General features: G+C 43.2%; 1 protein-coding gene across 6 annotated transcripts in view; it reads right to left on the bottom strand.

The window, feature by feature from the left end:
* Positions 1-23,225, bottom strand: part of RALGAPA2 (Ral GTPase activating protein catalytic subunit alpha 2) — a 281,664-nt gene that overhangs the window by 203,433 nt on the left and 55,006 nt on the right. For all 6 annotated transcript variants that reach the window (XM_082431631.1, XM_082431628.1, XM_082431630.1 and 3 more), the window contains exons 5-10: positions 21,573-21,616; positions 19,204-19,381; positions 18,226-18,341; positions 14,845-14,983; positions 13,114-13,313; positions 5,647-5,877 (exon numbers count right to left, since the gene is read on the bottom strand). In XM_082431631.1, the coding sequence (XP_082287757.1) occupies positions 5,647-5,877; positions 13,114-13,313; positions 14,845-14,983; positions 18,226-18,341; positions 19,204-19,381; positions 21,573-21,616 (908 nt within the window). The remainder of the gene's footprint in view (positions 1-5,646; positions 5,878-13,113; positions 13,314-14,844; positions 14,984-18,225; positions 18,342-19,203; positions 19,382-21,572; positions 21,617-23,225) is intronic.

Genomic DNA, 23,225 nt, shown 5'->3' with positions numbered 1-23,225 from the left:
AGTTATTCTTTAAGCAGAAGGAAAATAATTCCAGGTCAGAGATTTGGGAAGAAATAAAGTGCAACAAAAATGGTAATTATTTGGATAAATCTAAATGAATAATATGTATATATGAATATATATAAAAAAAAGAATAAAACTGGATAAAGTAATTATAGTAGTTCTGAAAGATGATATATATGTATATGTATATATATATTTGTGTATATATAATACATATTATATATTCATAATATGGCATTAAATGGCATACACATACATAACAGTGGTATATAAACTAAGAAGAAGTAAATGGAACTAAAATGCATACCGAGAGGTAAAAGTTGAAATTAATGCTAGATTTTAAGTTAAGGATGCATACTGTTAATGCTTAAAATATTACAAATGAGTGTAAAAATACTTATCTAGAGGAGAAAAATAGGATGCTAAATGTAATCAGTGTGAAAAAATTAAGACAGAAAGTAGAAAGATAGTAGATGTAAACACAATTATAGCAGTTGTTACATTAAATGTAAATGCAATAATGTTCCAATCAAAAGACAGAGATTATAAGGTTGGATTTTAAAAGCTATTAAAAAGACCACATGCTATTTATAAGAGGACATCCAAAACATATGAAAAGGGGACGTTGAAAGCAAAAAGTTAGAAAAAGATTACCATGAAAATACTAACCAAAAGAAAACTGGAGAGCTATATTCAGAACAGGCAAGAACAACTTTTAGGCAAAAAAAAAAAAAAAAAGGCATTACTAGAGAAAAAGAAAGTTCTTAATGATAAAAGATTCAATTCAAAGGAATATATAATAATTCTAAATCTGTACTGCAACTAAGAATTTTACTTAGTAAAATTCATATTCATATATATCAAATACTGATAATCTGTGAAGAAACAGACAAATCCACAGTCACAGTAGGATATTTCTCAGCTCAGAAAACAGCAGACAAAAATAACAGGATAGAAGAGAGATGAACACATACATCAGACCTTCTCACTCTCCTCCACGTCTCAACCTCTCATACCCTTCCTCTCTTTGTCTCTCCAAGGTGCATTCAGGATAATTTCTTCAGACCTGTCATCAAATGCATTCCCTCTTCAGCTGTATCTAATCTGCTATTAAACCTACCCACTGAAGTTTTCCTTTAATATTTCAATTATTACATTTTTTTCATCACTAGAAGTTCTATTTTCTTCCTATTCATATCTGCTTAGTCATCTGCTATGGTTTCTTGTTTTCTGCAAACATTTTCAAGCTTGTCTTTTATTTCTTTAAATGTGTTAAACATATTCATTCTAAAGTCTCAATTGTATAACTGAAATCCTTGTGAGGTTTTCTTGCCTCTTCTGATTTGTTTGTCTAGAAAAGTTTTGATGTATAAATTCCTAAGAGGAAGAAAGTGACCTGAAATTATTATACCCAGCTAAACTACTGTTCATGTGCAAAGGCAAAAAGAAAACATTACCCATCACAAAAGGACTCAAGGTAGATAAACAACAAGGATTTACTGTATAGCACAGGGAACTACATTCAGTATCTTGTATTGATAATAACCTATAATGGAAAAGAATCTGAAAAAGAATATATATATATTCTGTATTCTATATTCTGTATTATGTATGTCATATATATTCTATATTCCATATTCTATGTGTTATATTCTATATGTTATATTCTATATTCTATATATGTTTATATATATATATATATATAACTGAGTCACTTTGCTGTACACCTGAAACTAACACAATATTGTAAATCAACTATAGTTCAATAAATAAATAAGTAGGACTCAGGGAATAGAGCTGCCAATACACCTTCTTGAAAACACCACTCAGCGACAAAACGAGACCAACCAAGAAGTCAATCAAAGCAAGTATTTTCGGGCTGTGGACACCAGGAGGAACGAATCTGTCAAAATACAGAACCAAGATTAAATACCTCTGCCCATCAGGATTCCAAAATCAACTGCAAATGTAAATTTATAATATAATGAATATTTATATATTCATTATATTATAAATTTATAATATAATGAAATCAGCAGATGGGGAGAGGAGGCTCAAAAAAACACAAGGCTGCTAAGCTCTTCACGTTTCATAACAAGAAATCAAGTGCCACCTAACATTAAAACATGCAGGTAAAAAGTGATTCCAATATTTTAATGCTATTATAATCTTTTTATTATAGACACGTCTTCTAGCAATTAATATTTCTTGTGGTAAAGGAATATTTACTGGAATTTCAACAATTCCTTCGGGTTTGCTGTCTTTTCTTCTGTTAAATTCAGGTAAAAATAAAATTCAGAACTACTCATTAAAACTGCATTAAAGATTCATTCAGAGTTAAAGGCTCCATTGTCATAAAGCTATCCTGCGGTCCCCCACCCCACCCCTGCCACTTCCACACACCTGTCGTGGCCCTGGCCTTCACCTTGGTCAGCCTCTGTCTGATTCGCCTGTTTCTGTCCACGGCTGTCTGCCTGCTGGTCCACCCATCCCTGCCAGCCAAATTCTACCTCTGTCTGCCCGTCTACCTGCAACTACCCACCTGTCTGGCTACACCTTCCTGCTTATCTCCACCTCTGCTGGCTGGCCAGTCTGCACCTTCTTGTCTGTTCTACGCCTGCCTGCCAGTTTTTTTATGTCTATCAGCTCATCTGTAAGCCCTCCTGTCTAACCGTCCACCAGGCTGCTTCCTGTCTGTTCATATCCTGTCTCACCCTGTCCTCTCTGCTGGTCTCTCGTGCTGCCAGGCCAGCAGCCATCTATACACACAGAGAAATATCTAGAATGATGCTCTTCTAACACTGATAACAGTTACTTGGATGGCAGTGTTTGAGTGATTTGTTTTGGCTTTTCCACTATACTTACATCTATAGAAAGATACTATCTTTATCTAATGAAGTCATCTTTTTTTTAAATAAAGTTGCTCTTTAAAATAAAACCAAACTACCAACAAAACAACCTAGTGAACAAATGTCCTTTAGAGCAGTACTTTCATTTCAGATCATAACCTAAGTAAGACATTTTCCATAAGGATACATGCATTTGTGTATGTAGTATACACAAAAATAAGTCAGAAGTTTCACAAAGAAATACTAATTCTTACAATATGCACTGCACTGTGAATTTTTTTGGTCTGTTCTATTTTACTTTATTTCATTAATTTAAAAAAAAATACTGGCTCTTGACCCACTACATTGATTTCATGACCAACAAATGATCACACAAGGTAGCCTGAAAAATAGCAGTTAGGAGACAAGTTTCTGGTGGAGTGACCAAGGGATCAGAACCGCCCTCCTGACGCACTCCACCCGCCCAGCCTGCCTGCTGGAGACTGCCTTGAACCTTGCCAAACCTCATCTCCCTCAGGAACTGTCTACGGCCACCGCCTTCAACTCATTGAACCATCCAGTCTGAGGTGACTGCTCCGTCAGCCCCGCCCTGAGCCGCCCAGCCCCCAGTGGTCCTCGTGGGCCTTTGTTCCCACATCATGCGTGTGGACATCCGACCTGCCTCTTGCGCTGTTCTCTGTTACGTACACACACATCTTAACTCCACACTGAAAACGTGCACTTCTTGAATGAATGCACATTTTTAAACTTTAACAGCCTTTAGGCTTAGTCTCTGAAGGATTTAAAATTAAAAAAGAAATTATTATAAAAGAAGTCACATTTTGTCTTCCATAGAAGAAAACTTCATCATTGACCAAGAGAGGGCAATAAAACGCAATGTTCAAACCCATGCCCCTTTTCCCAAATGTCTCTATTTCAGTATTTTACCAATGCATAATAATCATATTTGAAATTTCACATAAGCTTTCAAATTAGATTTGATTAAGAATAATTATAAAATGTAAACGTTTTTGAATTTCATGGTACAAAGATGGCTCTTAACTTTAGGCATAAGTAGTCTGCAGTTACCTCAATGATGCAGTTTCTACTTCAAAACTGAATTTACACTGGATCTAGGATTTTGATTGAATTTAGAACTTAGAACACACTATTGCCAGGGGTGGAATGCCAATAATGGATGCAAATGGAACTATGTGTATAATAAATAAATAAATACGCAATATAGGTAGAACCACATCAATTTAGCACTTGTCTCTTGTGCAAAATTGAAAAGCTTTGTTAATGATATCTGATTTTAAGTATTTGTATCCAAGCGTTTAAAACATTACTATAGATCAGGATCAGCAAACTACGATCCACAATGCAAATCCAGCCTGGCACTTAATTTTTGTAAGTAAGGTGTTACAGGAAAACAGCCGTGCTTGCTTGTTCCATGTTGTCCATGGCCACTTTCTCACCATTTTCTTAAGTAGAAATTTTTTATTGATTAAAATACAAAATACAGTAAAACCTCTAGAGTGCTGTGGATTGTTCTGGGACTGTCACTCTTGGTGGAGGTTGTTTTCCTGTAAGTCTCAGAGGTGAAGGTCTCCTCCTTCCCCACGCGGGTCTCACCTCCACGGGAAGCTCTTGGTGGTGCACGTGCATTGCCCATGTGTGAACAGACCCCTCCTCTCCCCCAAACAGGTTTCTGCCATCCGAGGGCCTCCCTCTCTGCTCGGGGCACAGACTGAACGACCATCCCCTCATCACACACAAGCTCTCCACTTCCCGGGGCACCGGTTCCAAGACGCAGGTGGCCAACGGCTGCTTCCATGTGCCAGGCCACTGTCTCACCCCATCAAGGCCCTGCTTCCTATGTCCGAAGCTGCAGCTGAGGGTTTCTGCCCAGCAGCACTACTGCCTTGTGGGCACACGTGTCACGGGCCGGGGGGTTGGGGGGATGCTGTCCTGTGCACCATAGATGCTTAGAATCATCCAGGCTCCCTCCCACTAGATGCCAGTAGCAGCACCTCCCTCCCCACTGTGACAGTCACACAAGCGTCCAGTCACACACATGTCCAGACAGTGAATCAGCTGCAGCGGTGGGCAGGCTGCTCGGGGCTGCTCTGACCTCTCCAGCATCCTCCCTTGCTGCACCTGTTTTCTTGTCTGCACTTCTGCTCATCCCGACACCTTCTCACCCACCAGTTTCCACCAAAGGTCTATTATTTCAACGTCTTGACCTCGGCTCCTTTCCTTCCTCTGAATCCCCTCCCTAGCCTCCTTTTTCCTCTCAGGCCATAAATACCTCTACTGGAGGTGCCTGCCATATGCCTCTGTGGGCAAAGTCCAACTGTGCAGGAACCTGCAGCTCGTGAGCTCCTACAGCCCTGGAACAATCCAGCCTCGGGCCGTCTCGGCTGTGCTCACATGCCGCGGTGGTTCAGTGCCGCGGGGGTTCAGGAGCGGCTTTCTCCCCGCCTCCCTCTGGGTTTAAAGTTTGTTATGGAAACACGAGGTATTTGCAGGATGATTTTGTTCAAATATAAAATCTTCCCACCCCGTGTAGGAATTTTACAAAAACCAAAGTCATAAAAACAAAATTAAAAATTACCAAAAAGCCCAAATCACAGCCCTCCACTTGACACATTAAATGTGGGATTAGAGAAATCATTATGGAGCTGTGTGATGGAGCCCAACTTGTCAATTATATTTCTTGGAGTATTATGAGTGAAAGGACAAGAACAGAAACCTCTTCAGCTCCGTGACCACACACACACACACACACACACACACACACACACACACTCACCTGGCGGAACACCTCGTTCACGAAGTTGACGTAGCCACGCGTGGACAGAAGGATGCGCTGGACCATCTCGTACACGGCGCGGTGCTCCTCCTCAACGCCGCAGACGCTGCAGCTGCTGAGCCGGCGCTCGGACAGGGTGCTGCTGTCCGAGTGGCTTCTGTCCTGCTCGGCCGCCCCGCCGCCGTCCAGCTCCGGCGCCCGCTCCTGCACCGCACCTCCACCCCCGACGGTCTGCAAGAAAGGCACCCGCTCCTGAGGGATCCTCCCAGACTCCAGAACACCTGGCAAGACTGAAGGCTTGCCTTGTTTTCAGGGACTCCGGTTACCATGCACTTGAAGAGCAGCGGAAACGCAGCCCTGCTCGGAGCACAAGGGACTCCTGGACCTGCACTTACCCACTTTCTAATTCACCAACTAACTCCTCCCCCAACTAAGTTATTTTAATGGGAAAAGTATTGCAGGGAGGGAGGCTGCGAAATGTTATCAGCCTAAAACGTTTGGTTTATATCTGTAAAATCACAGAATAAATTAATGTGTAAATGAATTTATATTATCATTACCTCTGGTCTCCACCCTTCAGCACTTAATCTACGGTCACAGAGATTTGAAAATTTGGTGGATTTTTTGCAGCCACAGTGCTGGGAAGCTTCATCTGATTCACATGAGTAAGTGACACCTTGATCGGAGGAGTGTCAATATCTTTAAAGGGTATTTTATGAGAAGGACCTTGATCTGAGTTTTATACTCAGAATCTCGGATCAAACTTAACTAAAATATTTACAAAACTTTAAATATTTAGAGGCTTTAGGAGCACAAAGAAATAAAATAATCTATGTAATCATTCACAAAGTTTAATTTGTTTTTTTGCTCTCATTTCCCCCAGAATTAAAGATTTCCTCCAAACACAACATACATGTAATTTTGCTTCAATCTTTGCAAATTACAGTATTATTCTTGTGTCAAAAATATATAACCTAAATACCACTAAAATTCTACCTACTGTGAATATGTTTTACAAAAGTGACAAGAAATGAGTCGCACAAAATAACTTCAGCGACTACCAAGGGTAGTTTGAAAGCAAAGCAGATGTCCAAATAATAATCTCTAGAGAAAATTAATAGAAAATTATATTGATAGTAATTTTTCTCTTCATGCCTGGGATATTAAGCCTGTGTGGCTTATCAAAGGCACTGCCACACTGTGCAGTGAGCTACCCTACAGAAATTATTTCATCTTTTTGATGGATCAACTACCTTGCAGAGAAAAATAAAATTTTACTCATTTTTACTGATACACATACATTTTTAATCTGTAAAGCATGGAGGTTAGATTAAATCTAACGTCCTTTATGGCTTAATAAACTGTGACTTTTTGATCAGTAACTTTCATTTTCCCAACAAGCCAAAAAAAAAAAAAAAAAGTATACACATACTTACATAGAAAATTTTAAATGGCCACAAATTCTTTGGCACTCCCTCTGCAGAAGGGGGAAATCTGTGTCCCCTGCTTTGGATCCCCATGGGCTGGGGGATAGAGTTAACCAGCAGAACGGAAGGGTGGAGGGGACCTGTGCCTTCTCAGGACCCAGGCCCAGGAGGCTGACCACTCCCGCTTGGCATCTCTGTGAACTTTTGCTCTCGGAGCCCTAAGCGGCCAGGGAAGAAGTCCAACTGCCTTGCTAGAGGGGCTACGTGGAAAGGGAGGCCCAGTGGAGCCCAGCCTTCCAGCTGCACCCATCAGAGTAACAGGCACGGGAATGAAGTCATCCTGGACCCTCTGGACCAACCAGCCATTGACCACCACCCACTGACCTCAGCTAATGCCACATGAAGCATACAAATTGTCCAACCAAATCCCTCCCAAATTCCTGACCCAAAAAGGGAAATAAGTAATATGATTAAAGGGTTGTTGTTTTAAGCCACTCCATTTTGAGGTCATTAGATAACGAATTAGATAACACAGCAATTAGATAACTAAAATCATGTATGTAAAGAATTATGTTTAGGGCTTCCCTGGTGGCGCAGTGGTTGAGAGTCTGCCTGCCAGTGCAGGGGACACGGGTTCGAGCCCTGGTCTGGGAAGATCCCACATGCCGCGGAGCAACTAGGCCCGTGAGCCACAATTTACTGAGCCTGCGCGTCTGGAGCCTGTGCTCCGCAACAAGAGAGGCCACGACAGTGAGAGGCCCGCGCACCGCAATGAAGAGTGGCCCCCACTTGCCACAACTAGAGAAAGCCGTCGCACAGAAACGAAGACCGAACACAGCCATAAATAAATAAATAAATAAATAAATGAATAAACCCAAAAGTTTAAAAAAAAAAAAAAGTGAGCTCTGTGATCCAAATAGAACATAATGATAACATAGATGAATTTCCCAGCATGCCATAAATTGAAAAAACTTCTCTAGATAAAACAGTGCTTTTCTCAGCCTCCTCTAGTTCACACCAACAAAAGGATGCTTTCCAAAAACATCTGTATGTTTTAACAGACGTTTATAATTATAGTAAGTGATGAGAGTGGAAACAAACTGGTAATTCAAGTTTATTCATTTCTTGCCTCTTTTCTGAAGATTAACAATAAGAGCATGAATACGAATTAACTACAGAGAGAGGTCCATTTTCTGCCCACTACAATCAAGCTGGAATTCTCAACTATACTTTAGTATTAGTTGATTCCGGTGGTAAATATAAAGATGCTTTTTATCTCTTTGCCATATGATGAAGGCTTAGCCAGTGAAACAGACATATCTGCTTGGACTAGGTCTGTGCTGTCAGGGCTCAGGAAATTGCATGCTACAGGCTGCCACTTAATCCCTCCCCTCCCCACCCTGGTTTCCTCTCAACCCATGGCTCATACTGAGACTTGCTCACCCTCAGGGTCAGGCCAGATGAGGATACCCACAAAGCAGGTGTGAAATGAGGACGCAGCTGCCGTTCTGCTGGTGATGCCTGATGCCACTCAATTCCCCATCATGATTTGCCCACGGGGTTGGAGGCAGCCTACGCTTGCCTTGATAGAAGTAAGAACACAGAGCACTAGAGTGGCAGTCGACAGGCAAGTGGGTCTGTGTGATACACAAGCTTCCCCAGGGGTGTCAAGTTGTGTGATTCATCTTTTCTAACTGTTCACCCCATAAGATACAACAATTTCGGGAAACCCATAGCCCATGAATCATTATTGAAGGGCTGGCTCAGAATTAGTAAAAGTGGTACTTTAACACTGTAACTAAAGAGTTATCATACAAATAAGTGTGATCAACTGTCTTAGTATCGCACACTTTTTTTCATTCCCTCATGGAGTTCTTTGGGTTTTAATGCTTAATTAATGTGCTACTGAAATTTTAAAATCACTACTCCGCTTTCTCTAATACATGCTGAAGTACTTCTATATCACACAAAAATGAATTACCAAGGAATAAATAATAGTTCACTGAAAACACGTTAGGCTGAGATGAAGCACCAAGAATGTTCAGGTTTGAAAGGGGGATTTGTGGTCATTGTTGCCAACATGGTACCAGATTTCCAGGCAACCGTATTCTTCCTCTCCCATGAATGATGCCACCAAACAAGAATATCTGTCGTACCAGATTTCCAGGCAACCGTATTCTTCCTCTCCCATGAATGATGCCACCAAACAAGAATATCTGTCAAACCAGATTCTCCGAGGGCTAAGTGAGCTAATTCCTTTCCTCCCTGGTGAAAAGTACTGTCAAAGTTATTAGTTCTAGATCAAAAGGAAGTAAATTCACTTTGGAAAAACACACACACAAAAACCCCCATACATGACCTTTAACACAGTAATAGTGGCAAAAGTGTGAACTCTATTTGGAAGCAGCATTTAAAATATTGTTTTAAAGGGCTTTTATAAGAGCAGTACATTCTTTGAAAAGAGATTCTGGATCACCTGACTTAGACAGTGATGTTGACCTTACACGGATAAAATTATATTAAACTTGAAACTCCAAACAAAAACTTTCAGGAGATAAATACAATTACATGTGCTTTTATTCCTACAACTCCATTTCCAAAATTTAATATTCAGTTGTTTAAACTGCTTTTTCTCCTGTATGATGTAAATGAGGAGCAGAACAGACGGTAGACACACATGAGATAAGAGGGAAAACAGAATTGTAAGGCAGAAATGGAAACACAAGGAGAGAGGTTGGCTGAATAATGACCAAGATGTCCACGCGCCCGGAATCCCGGAACCTTTGACTGTGCTGCCTTACGTGGCAGAAGGGACTGAGCAGATGTGACTAAATTAAGGATGCTGAGATAGGGAGAGGACCCTGAATTACTTGGGTGGTCCCAATGTAACCACAAGGATCCACAAGGAGGCAGGAGGAGCAGACACAGAGAAGGTGATGTGAAGATGGAAACAGAGGGAGAAACGATGTGATGAGGGGTGGTGAGCTGGGGAAATGCAGCAGCCTCTGGAGGCCAGGTAAGGCAAGAGCATGGACCCCCTCCAGCGCCGGAGCCTCCAGAGGGAACACAGAGCTGCCCACACCTTGATTTTAGCCCACTGAGACCGATTTTGGCTTTCTGGCTTCCAGAGCTGTAAGATAATACATTTGTGGTGATTAGCTACAGCAGCAGCAGGAAACTAACATAACAACTGACTGCAAGGTGTATTAACAGCCTGGACCACAGCAGTGGCCATGTCTGGGCATGGCCACCTTCAGGGCACAGTAGCCGTGGGCCTGGATGGTGTCTGCCCAGCATCCCTTCCCCCCTCACGGAACCCCAGTGCTCTGCGCCCACCCCTCGCATGCAGCGCACCTGCCTCACAGGAAGCTGACCCCCCACGCCAGGGGAGCCTTCTGCTTCCTGGAAGCTGGTCGCCGCCCCCCTGGGCTGTTCACACCCCCAGATCTGAGCCAATCAGCAACTTATTCTTGTCCTCAGAGCGCACAGGTAACCTAAATTGTTCCCCAAAGACAAAAGGGAAGGGCTCTGCACTTCTGGCCTGTCTTTAAACATGAACTAGGAAAGTAGGGCCCCAGCTGCTGCTGCAACCTTCAGGCAGGAGCAGAGGGAAAGGGCGAAGGAGAGAACAAGGGAGAGGGCGGGCACCAGACACAGCCTCGGCCAGCCTTACCTCGAGCTTCTCTTTTATGATATTGAAACATTTCTTTTATGGATATGACAGTTTGAGTTCTGGTGCCTTTTTCCTGTTAGGGTGATAAAACTCTCCTAACCGACTCAGGAGGGCAGAACCTTATGACACTTTTAGCTATATAATAAAAGGAAATGAGTCACAAGTGTGAAGAGTCAACAGGGAAAAAATTAGAACCTGGAAGCAGTGGTTAATTTGCTAGTCTTGCTACTTCTCATCCTCCAAATGTATTTTTCAAGAATGCGCAACTTATTTTCAATAAATACAGGTGATGATTTTCCGAAATTTTGAAACTAGGCAGGAAGAAGTTACATCCTTTCTACGATAGTGTTTTGAATTGCCTGCATAACTACATTAAGACGCCATGAAAAATTCATCAGAGTGTGACTGAGTTTCTTATATTTCCTACAAATTTTTGTCTACCTGAGGATTTTTAGTTTTTGTCTACCTGATGGGTGAATAAAGGCCTCTCATCGTGGCTCAGAACTACCTGTGTTTTCCTGACTGCTGGAGAGACCCAGGGCCATTTTTATTTCCTCTTCTGTGAATTGCCTTTCACCTCCTTTCACCTCCTTTGTCCATTTTCAGTTAACTTATTTGTCTCATGTCTATTCATAGGTGCTCTTTATACAGCAGAGACTATGAACAGTCATGATGTGACCAATGCTTTTCACAGTCTATTGCTTGGGCCTGGCTTTACGTTATCTTTTGACATTAGAAATCTTTTTCTATTTTTTAAAATAAAGTCAAACCTCGATTAGTCTTTGGTTTGTGGGTTTCATCTCTACCAAAGGTGGTCTCCCACTTCCCAAATTTATACATTCTCCTAGATTTTTTCCTAAGTTCTTTATCACTTTGTTTTTATATTTAGACCTTAAGTCAACTTAGGCCTTAAACCAATGTGACCAAGTGCTTAGGTGCGTGATATGAAGTGAGACTCTGAGAAAGGGACGGACCAAGGAACAGACAGACAGTTTCCTCTGGCTTCCAGGGCTGCAGATTTCATTAGATATTTGGTGCTAATCTCAGTGTCATTCCTTTGAAATAACTGCAGTTCCTGTTTGGAAGTCTGTAGCATTTTTCCTTAATCCCTGAAAGCCAAATGTCTGTTTAGGTTGGTGTCTGTTTTGCTAATTCTTCCTGGGACTCAAAGGCCCTTTCAGTTTAAGGCATGACTTTTTTTTTTTAGCTTAGGTAAACTTTTCTTACTGTTCGTTCAATTATTACTTCTCATTCTTTTCTCCTTCTGTCCTCACAATATCTGCAAGGTAGGTCTGCACCTAAGGTTTTATCTGTTAGTTTCTATTTCCATCTCTGATTTTTTTATCAGTGTTGTGGGATATTTCGTCAGAAAACCAATTTTGTTCTCAGCAGTGATCATTACCATTTTGAGTTTACCTACTAAATTTTTAAATTCAGAAATGGAAGGTTTTTTAAAACTTTCTTTTAGCGAGTCTTTTGTTGTTCTTCTCACGGAGCCTGTGCTCTGGACCGGCTCAGTGCTCTGCCATCAGGGTACCCAGTGCCCCTCAGGGAGTGCACCCTCCAGCCCAGGCCGACATCACACATCTGGGAACCGCAGAGCATCAGCCGACCTGCACTAAGTGGACCACACGTCCTGCCCCTGTTCTTGGCGCCAGTGAAACAAAGCACACGAAACCATGACTCCTCCACACAGCGGCCTCTCTGACTTCTACAAGTGGTCCTGCTCTGCCTGCACAAAGGCCCGAAGCCACACAGCCTGCCGGGAAAGCCCCACATGTCTGACCAATGCCACTGAGAGAGGGAAGCCCCGCAGCCCGCAAGTGAGAAGAGGGCTTCACCCAGGCCTCAGGGAGACACAGCCCCCTCTTCTGGGGACCCCATAGTGGCTCAACCACCACCCAAAATCCTGAGCTGCTGACCCACCCCTTCCCTCCCTGAGATCCCAGAGGGCACCTGGCAGTCTCAGGGGTCCTCTCCATGGACCACCTCACAATTCCTGAGGACCTTGCTGGGGCTGGGAGGAGCAAGGCAAGAGAGGCCCTCGGCATCATGCTCAAGGTCACTGGGGCCCGAGTGAAGCAGGGGAGGTGAGAGGGAGCCAGGAGCGCACAGCTCAGTCACCTGCTCAGAAGGCCTCCCTCGGCCCCAGGGTCGCCTTGTCATGGCAACACCCACAGAGCACGGCAAGTGCTTCCAACTCACAGCTTCCTCTGAAACCTCAACAGTACAGACAGAGGAGCCAGTAAATCGAGTCCCTATGACCAACAACCTGTGAGAGCCAATAACCTTGATAGTCAATTACTCTGGTGTAAGTATAGGTTATGACACCAGAATTGAAAGATAAAAAAGTGATGAATGACATACCTGAATGATTTTGGGCAATACATCAACTCCATTCTTAGTGTTTTGTGTTGCAGTTAGATACTTTTTTTCCAAAAAGAAAGTCACGATCCACTTAATAAAAACAACGCGAGCTGCCATGTATGGGGTTTTTGTGCTGTAAGTGTTCTCACTGTCTCGAGTTGTAGTAACATACACGGGCTTTGGTCTCAAGTGGGGGATGTCTGCAAGACAAAAGAACACATGATCAGGTTAGTGAGTCTTAACATCATGTAACCCTACAAATGTTTCAGTTTCTAATTAAATAGACATATATCTGGTTGTTTAAACAGCAGCTGAGATTTAAAAACCCAAGTGATTAAAAATGGCATCTTCTGGTAGGCTCATCTCTGGGTCTGCCTTGCAGTCTGACCAACGCGGGGTGGTGGTTGCTATTATCTACATACAACTATGTATACAGCTGTGGAAAAACAAAGGTCATAACTCTTTTTAACGAATTTGAGAAATTACATGAGATTATAATAGCGAAAATCTTTTCACATATAACTAATTTAACCTTATTTTATGACTAGAATAGACGTAAAAGCATGTATAGACATTTTTTAATCGCATTAGGTATTTTATCATCTAACGTTACACTGATCAAATCTACTAATCTTTAGTTTTATATCCTTTTCCCTTTAGATGCATCCAAAGACATAGAATTAGTATAATCTACTTTATGTCTAAAAGAATTCAGACAGTCATGTTTCATCTTGGAGATATCAGACACCACCATTTCCAAAGTATTAATAAGAAGTCCACTTCTCATTCTTTAAATACCATAATTAATATGAAAATGATATGGTATTGAATCTGAGATACCATTTGCTGTAAGTTCAACTCTCTTACTGAAATACGTGCAGCAGAAAAGTTCTCAGCAAATCCCTTTTAATCTAAGGATAGTAACAATACACCATGTTTTCTACAATGAAATGGAGGACTTATAAAACCAGAAACAATTTTTGAAAAAAGTACCCACAAATATATAGCTAACAAAATACATACCCTGGTACCACTAAAAGTCAGCACTTCTACCACTTTCCAAGTGAGCCGAGCTTCAGCTGCTTCTCCTTGCCCAGGTGTGTGGGTGAGCACAGAGACATCCAAAGATAACTGAATTAGCTGTCCACACTCCCCAGAGGCGTTAATGGCTGTTGTGACCTTTTCTCTTCCAAAACTGTTCTTGATCATTTATTTGAACTATTTTCACTCATTTTAAAATAATAGGGAGAGAAAGATTTGTCCAGCACCCCACTCCCTCCGCCACCACTGCAAGGGATGCTTCTGTCCTATGCGTCCTCACCTCTTATAGAAGGAAAACCCTGGAAGCTAAATTAGAAATCCCCTTACGTCTCCTATCTCTCTGGCCTCATCCCTGGGCAAGGTCTGGGGTCTCCACACCCCGCCACCCGTAAGAGTATACTTCAGGAAATTCAGGCTTTTTTTACATTTAAAACTTTATTAAATGTAATTACACCAAAAATACCATGATACACATCAAATTACTTCTAAGTACAGGAGCCACAGATTCCCTTTATTGCTGTGAACTGAGGTAAATCTTAGTTTGTACAAATAATTAAAATCATTCATTAGGAAACTGTAAACTTCTTACAACAAAGTTACCATTAAACATGAGAAAGAATGATTATTTTATTTAAAAATACTCAAAGCCCACTTTGGAAGAGGCGGGACACACAGCCCACCAGTACTTACCAAGCACAGGCTTGTAGATGTTCGTTAACTTGGTAAATGATGGAAACAAATGAGGAAGGTAATACTTTCTAAACAATGTAAAAAGAAATTTAAAACCAGTCTCTTGATTCTCCTTGTGCTTCCACTCCAAGCTTGCGGCCTTCAGATCACACATGGGAAAATCATATATATAGTTACATTTCAGGTTAATGAATACTCAACTGAAATGCTATGTTATTAAAATCCCTATCCTAGATAAAAAACGTGAGAAATAGCAGTGACGATTATGTAATAACATCTTAAAACTCAAAAGATGACAAGAAGGAATACTTCAAAACGAAACAGTAACTAGGTTAAAAACAGCATTTTTACCGGATAGTCAAGAAAAAAAAACAATGATACCATATCTTTTTAAACTTGTCCTACTACATCATGCCCATATTTTTTTCTACATGTTCTCTGTAATGATTTAACGTTCTTTGTGCCCTTAAAATGTTCTGTCAGAAGTAATCAGGTGTTTTTTTTTTAATTCAAAAAAGGCCATTTACAATAAACAAGAATTAAGGAAACAATCCCTTGCAAGAATTTTATCCAGTGTTACCTACATGCAAAATCATTCTCAAAACGCAAAGCTATGGAATCTTGGAAAGGGCATGAAAAGCAATCCATAGGCTATATGTATAACTGAGTCACTTTGCTGTACACCTGAAACTAACACAGTATTGTAAAGCAACTGTATTTCAATTAAAAGAAAAAAAAGCAATCCACAGGCTGGGATAAACCTGGCCTCCCAGTCCAGCTACAATTTAAGTTTAACCCTTTCACAGTGTCGAGACACTGTTTCCCCCTCAAATACCCAGCACCGCATCCCCCGGTGGGAGCACTGCAAATAGCTCCCCCGCAGGGAGAGGCCCACACAGGCCAGGAGCCCAGATGGTGACGGGGGTGGGGGACGGAGGGTCCTCCCACGACCGAGGCAAACGTGGCGTGAACTGGCCCTTAGAGAATGCCTGCCAGTGGCCGTCTCATTTGTGAGACCACAGCGCGCTCTAGAGCAGAGCTTCCCGACCCCTTCCTGACTCGGCTCCCCTGGGGCACCTGCGGTCCAGGCAGGAGGGGCCGTGGCCGACCTGGGGCACAGGGGCCCACGTCTCCCACCTGTCAGAAGCCCCCCCGGGTGAGGCAAGGGCGAAGCTCTGTTCCAAGGACCCACCCACCCAATAGGCCGAGGGAAGGAGGGGGCTGGCGGACACACACACACAATCCTGCACACAGTGGAGGGGGGTCACCTCCACCCTCTACCAATCCTTCCTCTGATGGGGTCCCAGGGGCTACAGGACTCATCTGAGGTCACACGCCTAGAATGAAACCCAAGTCCCCCAGCACATCCGGGATCTGGCTACTCTGCTGCTCTCCTGGGACGGATGCAAAGCCCGACCCAACCACTCCTGATGGATGGGGCTGAGAGGCGTGCAGGAGGGGCCGCACAGCTAGGACGTGGGGCTCCCCGACGGTGACAGAACCCAGGCCAGGCGCTCAGGATGTGGGAGTCCTGTGCCTGCGGTGCTGCTAAAGGAATCGGGGAGAGGAGAGCACACGAGGTCGCCCCGCGGGACACGGTGGGCAGAAAGGGCAGCGAGAAACACAGTCTCCTAGAGAAAGGTGGAAAGGAGGAAAGGATGGGAGGGGAAGCTGGCAGAAGCATCACAGGAGGAGAGACCCTGACAAAGAAGGGGGTCCCCTGGAATCACCCGGAAGGTCGAGGACGACAAACACTCAAGTGTCCTTCTCTGGACCTGACACTAGAACCCTGTGCATCCAGGGCCCCTGATTTCGCGGTGACGGGGCAGAGGCAGGTGACAGCGGGTGTCAAAGGCCCACTGGGTGAGGAAGCAGACATGGCAGAGATTACACGTCAACAAATCAGGTTGTGACGGGAAGGACAGAGCCTGGATGACACCCGGAGGAGCTCAGGGACCAGGGACGTGTTCGCTGAGACAAAAGAAGCAGTAGCTTTTTCCAAACCTCATCACTGTTCAGAAATACAGACCAAGAGGCATAAATCCCCTAGTTTAGTTCTGTATTCAGCTGGTAAATTTCAGAGAAAGGACCACACACCATAAAGCAGGCCGTGCTGACGGCAGGATGAGATCATTCCACGGGTGTCCTTCAGGACCCCTGCCCGCTCTGCCCAATCGTTCCGGACCCACCCGGTCAGCCTAGGGCTTGCTCCTTCCCCATCCCATCTCACCAGCACAGAGAACAGGGGCAGGAAAGGAGCAAACAGACAAAAATCGTCAGATAACTCTGAGAGAAAAGAAATACCTATTCTGGTCTCTGCCCCTGGCTCCTGGCACAGAGGCCCTAACACCCTGGTCACTTCTAAGTGACAAGAGCTCTAGGCAACTCTGAACGGGCTCCTGGACGGGGCTGGTCACCAGGAGGACAAGCCGCGGTCTGAAGCTTGGAATTTTCAACCTCTCCCCGCCCCCTGCCCCATTGTTCCAGAGGCGGGAGGGGAGCTGGAAATGGAGTTAATAATTGATCATGTCCCCGTGAAGAAGCTGCCAGAAAAATCCCAACAGCCTGGGTTTCAGGGAGTGTCCAGGCTGAACACATGGACGCTCCAGGAGGGGGACGCACCCCCATCCACAGGGACAGAAGCCCCTGCGCCCAGGACGCCCCCAGACCTCACCCTGTGTGTGTCTTCATCTGGTTGTTCATCCGTGTCCTCTATCATATCCTTTCATAAACTGGTAAATGTAAATCAATGTTTCCCAGAGTTCTGTGAGCCACTCAGAAAATGAATTGAACCTGAGGAGTGAGTCATGTGAACCTCCGATTTGTAGGCAGATTGGACAGAAGTCATGGGCAACCTGGGGACCGACGCCCTGTGACTGGCATCTGAGGGGGTGGGGGCACATTAGAGGACTGAGTCCCTTCCTGTGAGACCTGAGGCCACCTCCAGGTAGAGAGTGTCGGAAGTGAGTTAAATTGTAAGACACCCGGCTAGTGTCACAGAGAATTACTAGGTGATTCAAATCCCACACATTTGGTGAGCAGAAGTGTCATAAGTGAAGTGTTCTGTGTGAATAATATGAAACCATGTGAAAGTAAAGGAGACAGATGGAGGACGGAATTGCATCCTTTACGCACACATAAACACACACGCACGCGCGCACACACACACACACACACACACACACACACACTAGTATGTAGGCCTGGTCTCTGCTGAAGTGTCCTGGCACACATTCCATGTTTAGTGAAATACCAAATAAGATCACCTCAAAGAAAAAGCAAAAATATAAAATATGAACAAACAGGAAGAAAAGAGGCAATGTTTTCTCTTTCCTACTGAGAATACGACCATCACTGAATTATCCACAATTTTGCTCATACCTGAGTAACCATATATTTCAACAGTATTTGAAGAAAAAAGCATGTTTGGTCCTCAGTGATCTTTTCCCCTGATATGGCTGGCAGGAGTGGCGTGATTTCTTCTGGATATATCTTTGCTGCAGAGTGAAAAATAAGGAAAGCTCTTTCACCAAAGTTAAATTTCAAACAGGGCTTTGAAAAATGGCCTCTATTAAAATACATGTACCTCACTTTGCTGTAGAGCAGAAACTAGCACAACATTGTAAATCAACTACACTCCAATAAAAATTTCAAAAAAAATAAAATAAAATATATGTACCAACCACTGGAACTGCTCACACTTCAGGCCAGGCCCATCTGACACAAGGGACAGATGCCCACGAAGCCACCTCCCTCACTGGACCATTCTTTTCCCTTTCACATTCTGCTCTGGCCAGCTCAAGATCAAATACCTGTCACTGAGCAATAAAGTGATAGGCAATAATAAATCAGTGGCCCTAACGGGCAAGTTCCTTGAAAACTCACTGGGCACAAACGGCTGGCATTAATAGTCCGGTGAGGCCACCACTGTCCTTCCATGAACGCTGCACGAAAATACACAGCTGGCAACAAAGAGCCTGGGGGAGCAGATGAACGCCCACTTACAGAACAACCGCGATGAGGGCAACAGGCAGCAGTTTGGGAGGCGGATTTAAATCTCATTAACAGCAACAAAAGTACCACTCCGGACGTACCATGTGTCTGTGCTCCTGCCAACAGCCGTCCCCTCCCTTCCGTTCCTGTTTCCACCACTCCAGTAAATCTCTCCTGTCATCATTTCATATAAAACAGGCTCCAACTCTGTCAGTTCTAATGTTTGTAAGAATCTACTGTGAGTACGAAACACGTCTACCCATCTATGAAACCAAGGTTTCTATTCAGGAAAAGGACAGACCAAGGAATTCCTCAATGCAACTTGGAGGGTTGTTTCCACCTGTAAGATGTGCCACCATCGCTCACCGTCAGCTGCGCTGGGGCCAGGATTGATGAGTGTCTCCAGTGTACAGGGCCCCCTGGACGACATGATGGCTGGGAAACCGGGCACCAGGCAAGCAAAGATCAGCACCTGCTCTTCTGCACAGTTTGTCTGAAGCGCTTGAAGCCACAGGAGAAACAGTCTGATTCCTTCACATCTTATCTAAAAACAATATCAAAGGCAACAAAAGTAAATACATACATGTATTTGTAGAAATGCATTGCAATGTAGCATTGGTTCTGGGGGAAAATAACCTAGAAGCTAAAAGCATTACTGAAGTCCTGCACCGAGTCCTTCCCTGAGTGACCAGGAAGCAAGGGCACTGCAACCCAGCACGAGGGCCAGAGTGCCTGAGCTCCAGTGCAGCCTCAGCCACTTTCTAGCTTTAGCTGTGAGCCGTGGAGGACCACTTAACTCCTCTGTGCCTCGGCGCCCCCATCTGTAAAACAGGGATGATAACAGAGTTTTCCACAAAGTGCTGGTATGGGGTGAAGCGAGTCAGAACTGCCCAACTCACATAAGTGCTACCTAAGCATTTCCTATTAGCAGTATTTCATTCCTTATGGCAACAGCACCCGTATCATCAACGCTGTGCTTTGGATAGAATTTCTGTCATGTCACTACATTATGCACATGTATGATGTTCTTGAAAATCAGGACACTTAGAGCTGAATAGGACCCTGAAGACCTGGCTCCCCTGTCTGTGTCCCTACTCTATTCTCTCCTACCCTTTGCCATGCTCCGAATCGTTGGCATCACTGGTAGAAAATATCCATATAGGCAGATGTGCCCTTCTTCCTCCTCTGCACTTACTTTCAACTTCCCATTCCTAGAATTCATAAACACAGGTAACTCCATTTTTATATTCCTAAATGGCTGGGAAGATGATGTCAATAAAAGAGGTTAAATAAGCAAAGGAGATGAAAAAAATGTCAGACGCAGCTGAAAGATGTAGTGAGTTCCAAATACAGGCAACTGAGGGGCTGCCTGATCTCCTTTCAGTTACACCAAAGTGGTGCTGATTCCTCCACAGCAAGTGTTCAAGCCAAGCCCCAGGCTCTGCAGGAAAGGTAAGAGGAAGAGGAGAGACAGGAAGGAAGGAAGGGAGGGATGGAGGGAGGGAGGGAGGGAGAAAAGCTTGGCTGACCCCCCCAGAGAAGTCAAATACACCAAGACAGATATCCCATCAACACTGATCCCATGACACCCTTCCAGACATGCCCTGGACTCAGCACTGCTCTGCTCTGCTCAGCCGCTCACACCTGCCCAGCAGGTAAGATGAGCGGTGACCATGCTGAATACATAATGCTATTCAGCACCCAACAAAAAATGACAGGGCTCTATGTATACCTAACCAAATTATAGCAAATTTAACAAGAGAAAATTTTCTACATACTTCGATCACAAATCTCCAATTTTTTATGTTAACTGCATTAAGATAATTAAATATCAATAAGTCCAATAATAAACAGAAGATAACAAGCTGGTAAGTTTTAGCTATAAGACCATTAATTAAAATAGGAGGGACAAAATATGGAACAATCATGAAACTAGGGACAGTTCATCTCTTTTTTTCCAACAGGTAAGAGAGAGTGAACCTTTCCAGTATGAGTGGCTAGGATTGTTTAAGCTGATATAAAACCAAAAATGTATTAGCTTATTAAAGGCACACACATAAATTAAATAGCTATGAAGTTGAATTATCTTCCATAAAACATACATCCCAGGCTGGCTTCTTCTGCCACTTAGGTTTTAGGGTCATCTTATTCCAGCATCAAATGGTATACTTTTATAAAAGGCACATTCATTTTAAAATAAGCCAATTTTAACCTAAATTACAAGATCAATCTGCTGCAAATAAACATTCAAGAGTAAGCCTCTGCTGCTCTTTTTCCCCACAAGCGTTCTCGAAAATAGCAAAAAATAATTGAGAGACAACTATAATTTTTAACAACAAGATTACTGGGGTGAACAGAATCAGGCACATTAGCTCTGAAGCTTAGGGAGGATTGGTTCAACTTCTCTCTTCCGATGATAAAGCTGAAGCAGTCAGCACCTCGCCGGTGGTCCCCTGGCTGCACACGGCAGAATCGAAATTAGAACGCAGGATTCCAAACTCCGAATCCCAAGTCACTTTCTCCTAATAATGTTTAAAATCTCTAGCACAATAAATTATGATGTAAGTACAAAAACTCTAACAATATTTGTCATATCATTTCTCAATTAAAATAAAAATTAAGTTAAATGGCTTTTAAAGAATTTTTTTCAAAATGGCCTAATTTCGTCACTTTATGGCATGAATAAGTTTAAGAGTAATGAAAAAAGCCATTACACTTTCATCTAAAATAAATACCTTAATAGAATTTCCAGTGTGTAGAAGCTTCTTTAACGTTGAGCCTGAAAGTTTAAAACAATGAATTAGAAATAGAGTATATGAATGCATATCTAAGACCTATTTTTTAAAAATTAGTTTTGGAAAGAAAAAAATGTACTTATGACAAAAGATATCATTTTTAGAAAATAAAAGGAAGAAGGCTGACCTTCAGAAGCAAAGCAATGTCATAGAAGGAGAGATGTTGTTAGGATAAAAATACTTTAAGTATGAACCTCTTCAAAATTCTTCTAAAAGAGTCAAAGTGATTGATATTAAGGTAACCCAAATGCCCACAGTGGATTATGTGCAAATGTCTCTGTCAGGCACAAAATGAATGATTTCTTTAAATCTCTAAAGGAAAACATAATATAAAACTACCACTCACAAAACATTTTTACAAGACCATTTTGCAAATATTCAGGACAGCATGTCTCTCTCTTTGCAATGACAACCACATTTACGGGTTCTGTCCATCAATACATCATCTAGCAGAGCACTTTGGTCACTGTTGAGGAGAGGGATTCAAGGTTTCCTCAGAACTACACCAGCTGGTGCTGCAGCCCACTGCGGGGAGAAGTCTCCCTCATGAGGACGGAGACATAGTACCTATTACTCGCTAGATGTGTTCATGCCTTTAGCATGGAGATGGCTTGGCAACCACACCTCAGTATCACATGTAGTCCCTAAATGAGATCTCGACCTCAAAAAGGAAGTAATCTTTTAAAATAAAAATAAATTGGAAGTCTTAAGCGAGAGAACCGTTTTTCCCAATTTTTTTGAGGAAAAAAAATTATTTAGATTTCCTGATGGAAAGTTTTGTGCAATATTTTAAAATTGGATATCAATTCACTTTACACCACCAATATATTTTGAAGAAATAGAGCCAGTGCCTCGACAACTGCTACAGGTCATATCTATGTGGACAGATACACGTGTGTCGGTTAAATGCATACACTTTAGGAAATCATTACCTGGAATGAAATCATTGGCTTTCTGAAGGAACCTTGCACAGCTATCTGCTGTACTGTTGATAACGCCTAACGCTGGGCTCGGTGGGAACTCACCATCGTCGTGACTAGGTTGCAGCACTGAATCACTAATGGTTCGTGATGAAGTAGGAAGTTAAAACGCCCACTTCCCTCCACATCTGTCACCAAAGCATGTCCAGTGATTTGGGGTCCAGAGTCAGCATTGACTAGGCTGGGCTCTCTCACAGCCGAGCCCTGAGTGCCTGTGCTCACGGGACTACTTATCCCACATCTGTCCTCCACCGGGTCCTCGTCCCTCGCCTCCCTGTTCATCCATTCCTGGACCAAGTCCACTCCGCCTCAGCTTAGTAATTGCTCCATTATGCCCATCAGGACCTCCCGAGGCTTGGCAGAGCCGGCAGAACCTCACCTCCCAGGAGACTCGGGATAAAGTCTGCACAGACAGCTCTCTTCCCAGACATCTGGCAAATCCATCATCTTGCAACACATTCTCGGAAACACTTTCTCCTGGTCATTGTGTGTGACCACGGGGGGGTTGTCAGTCCTTCCTTCCCCTTCTTGAAATGGGCTCAACATTTTTATTTTAAACTCTCAGCCTACCCATAGTTGCCTATATCCACACTTCCCTACACAGGGAGGAGAA

Source organism: Balaenoptera physalus (assembly GCF_965194825.1).
Source record: "Balaenoptera physalus genome assembly, chromosome: 16".
NCBI lineage: Eukaryota > Metazoa > Chordata > Mammalia > Artiodactyla > Balaenopteridae > Balaenoptera > Balaenoptera physalus.
Note: the sequence above shows the minus strand (reverse complement) of the source record. Positions and strands in the feature narration are given on the sequence as shown.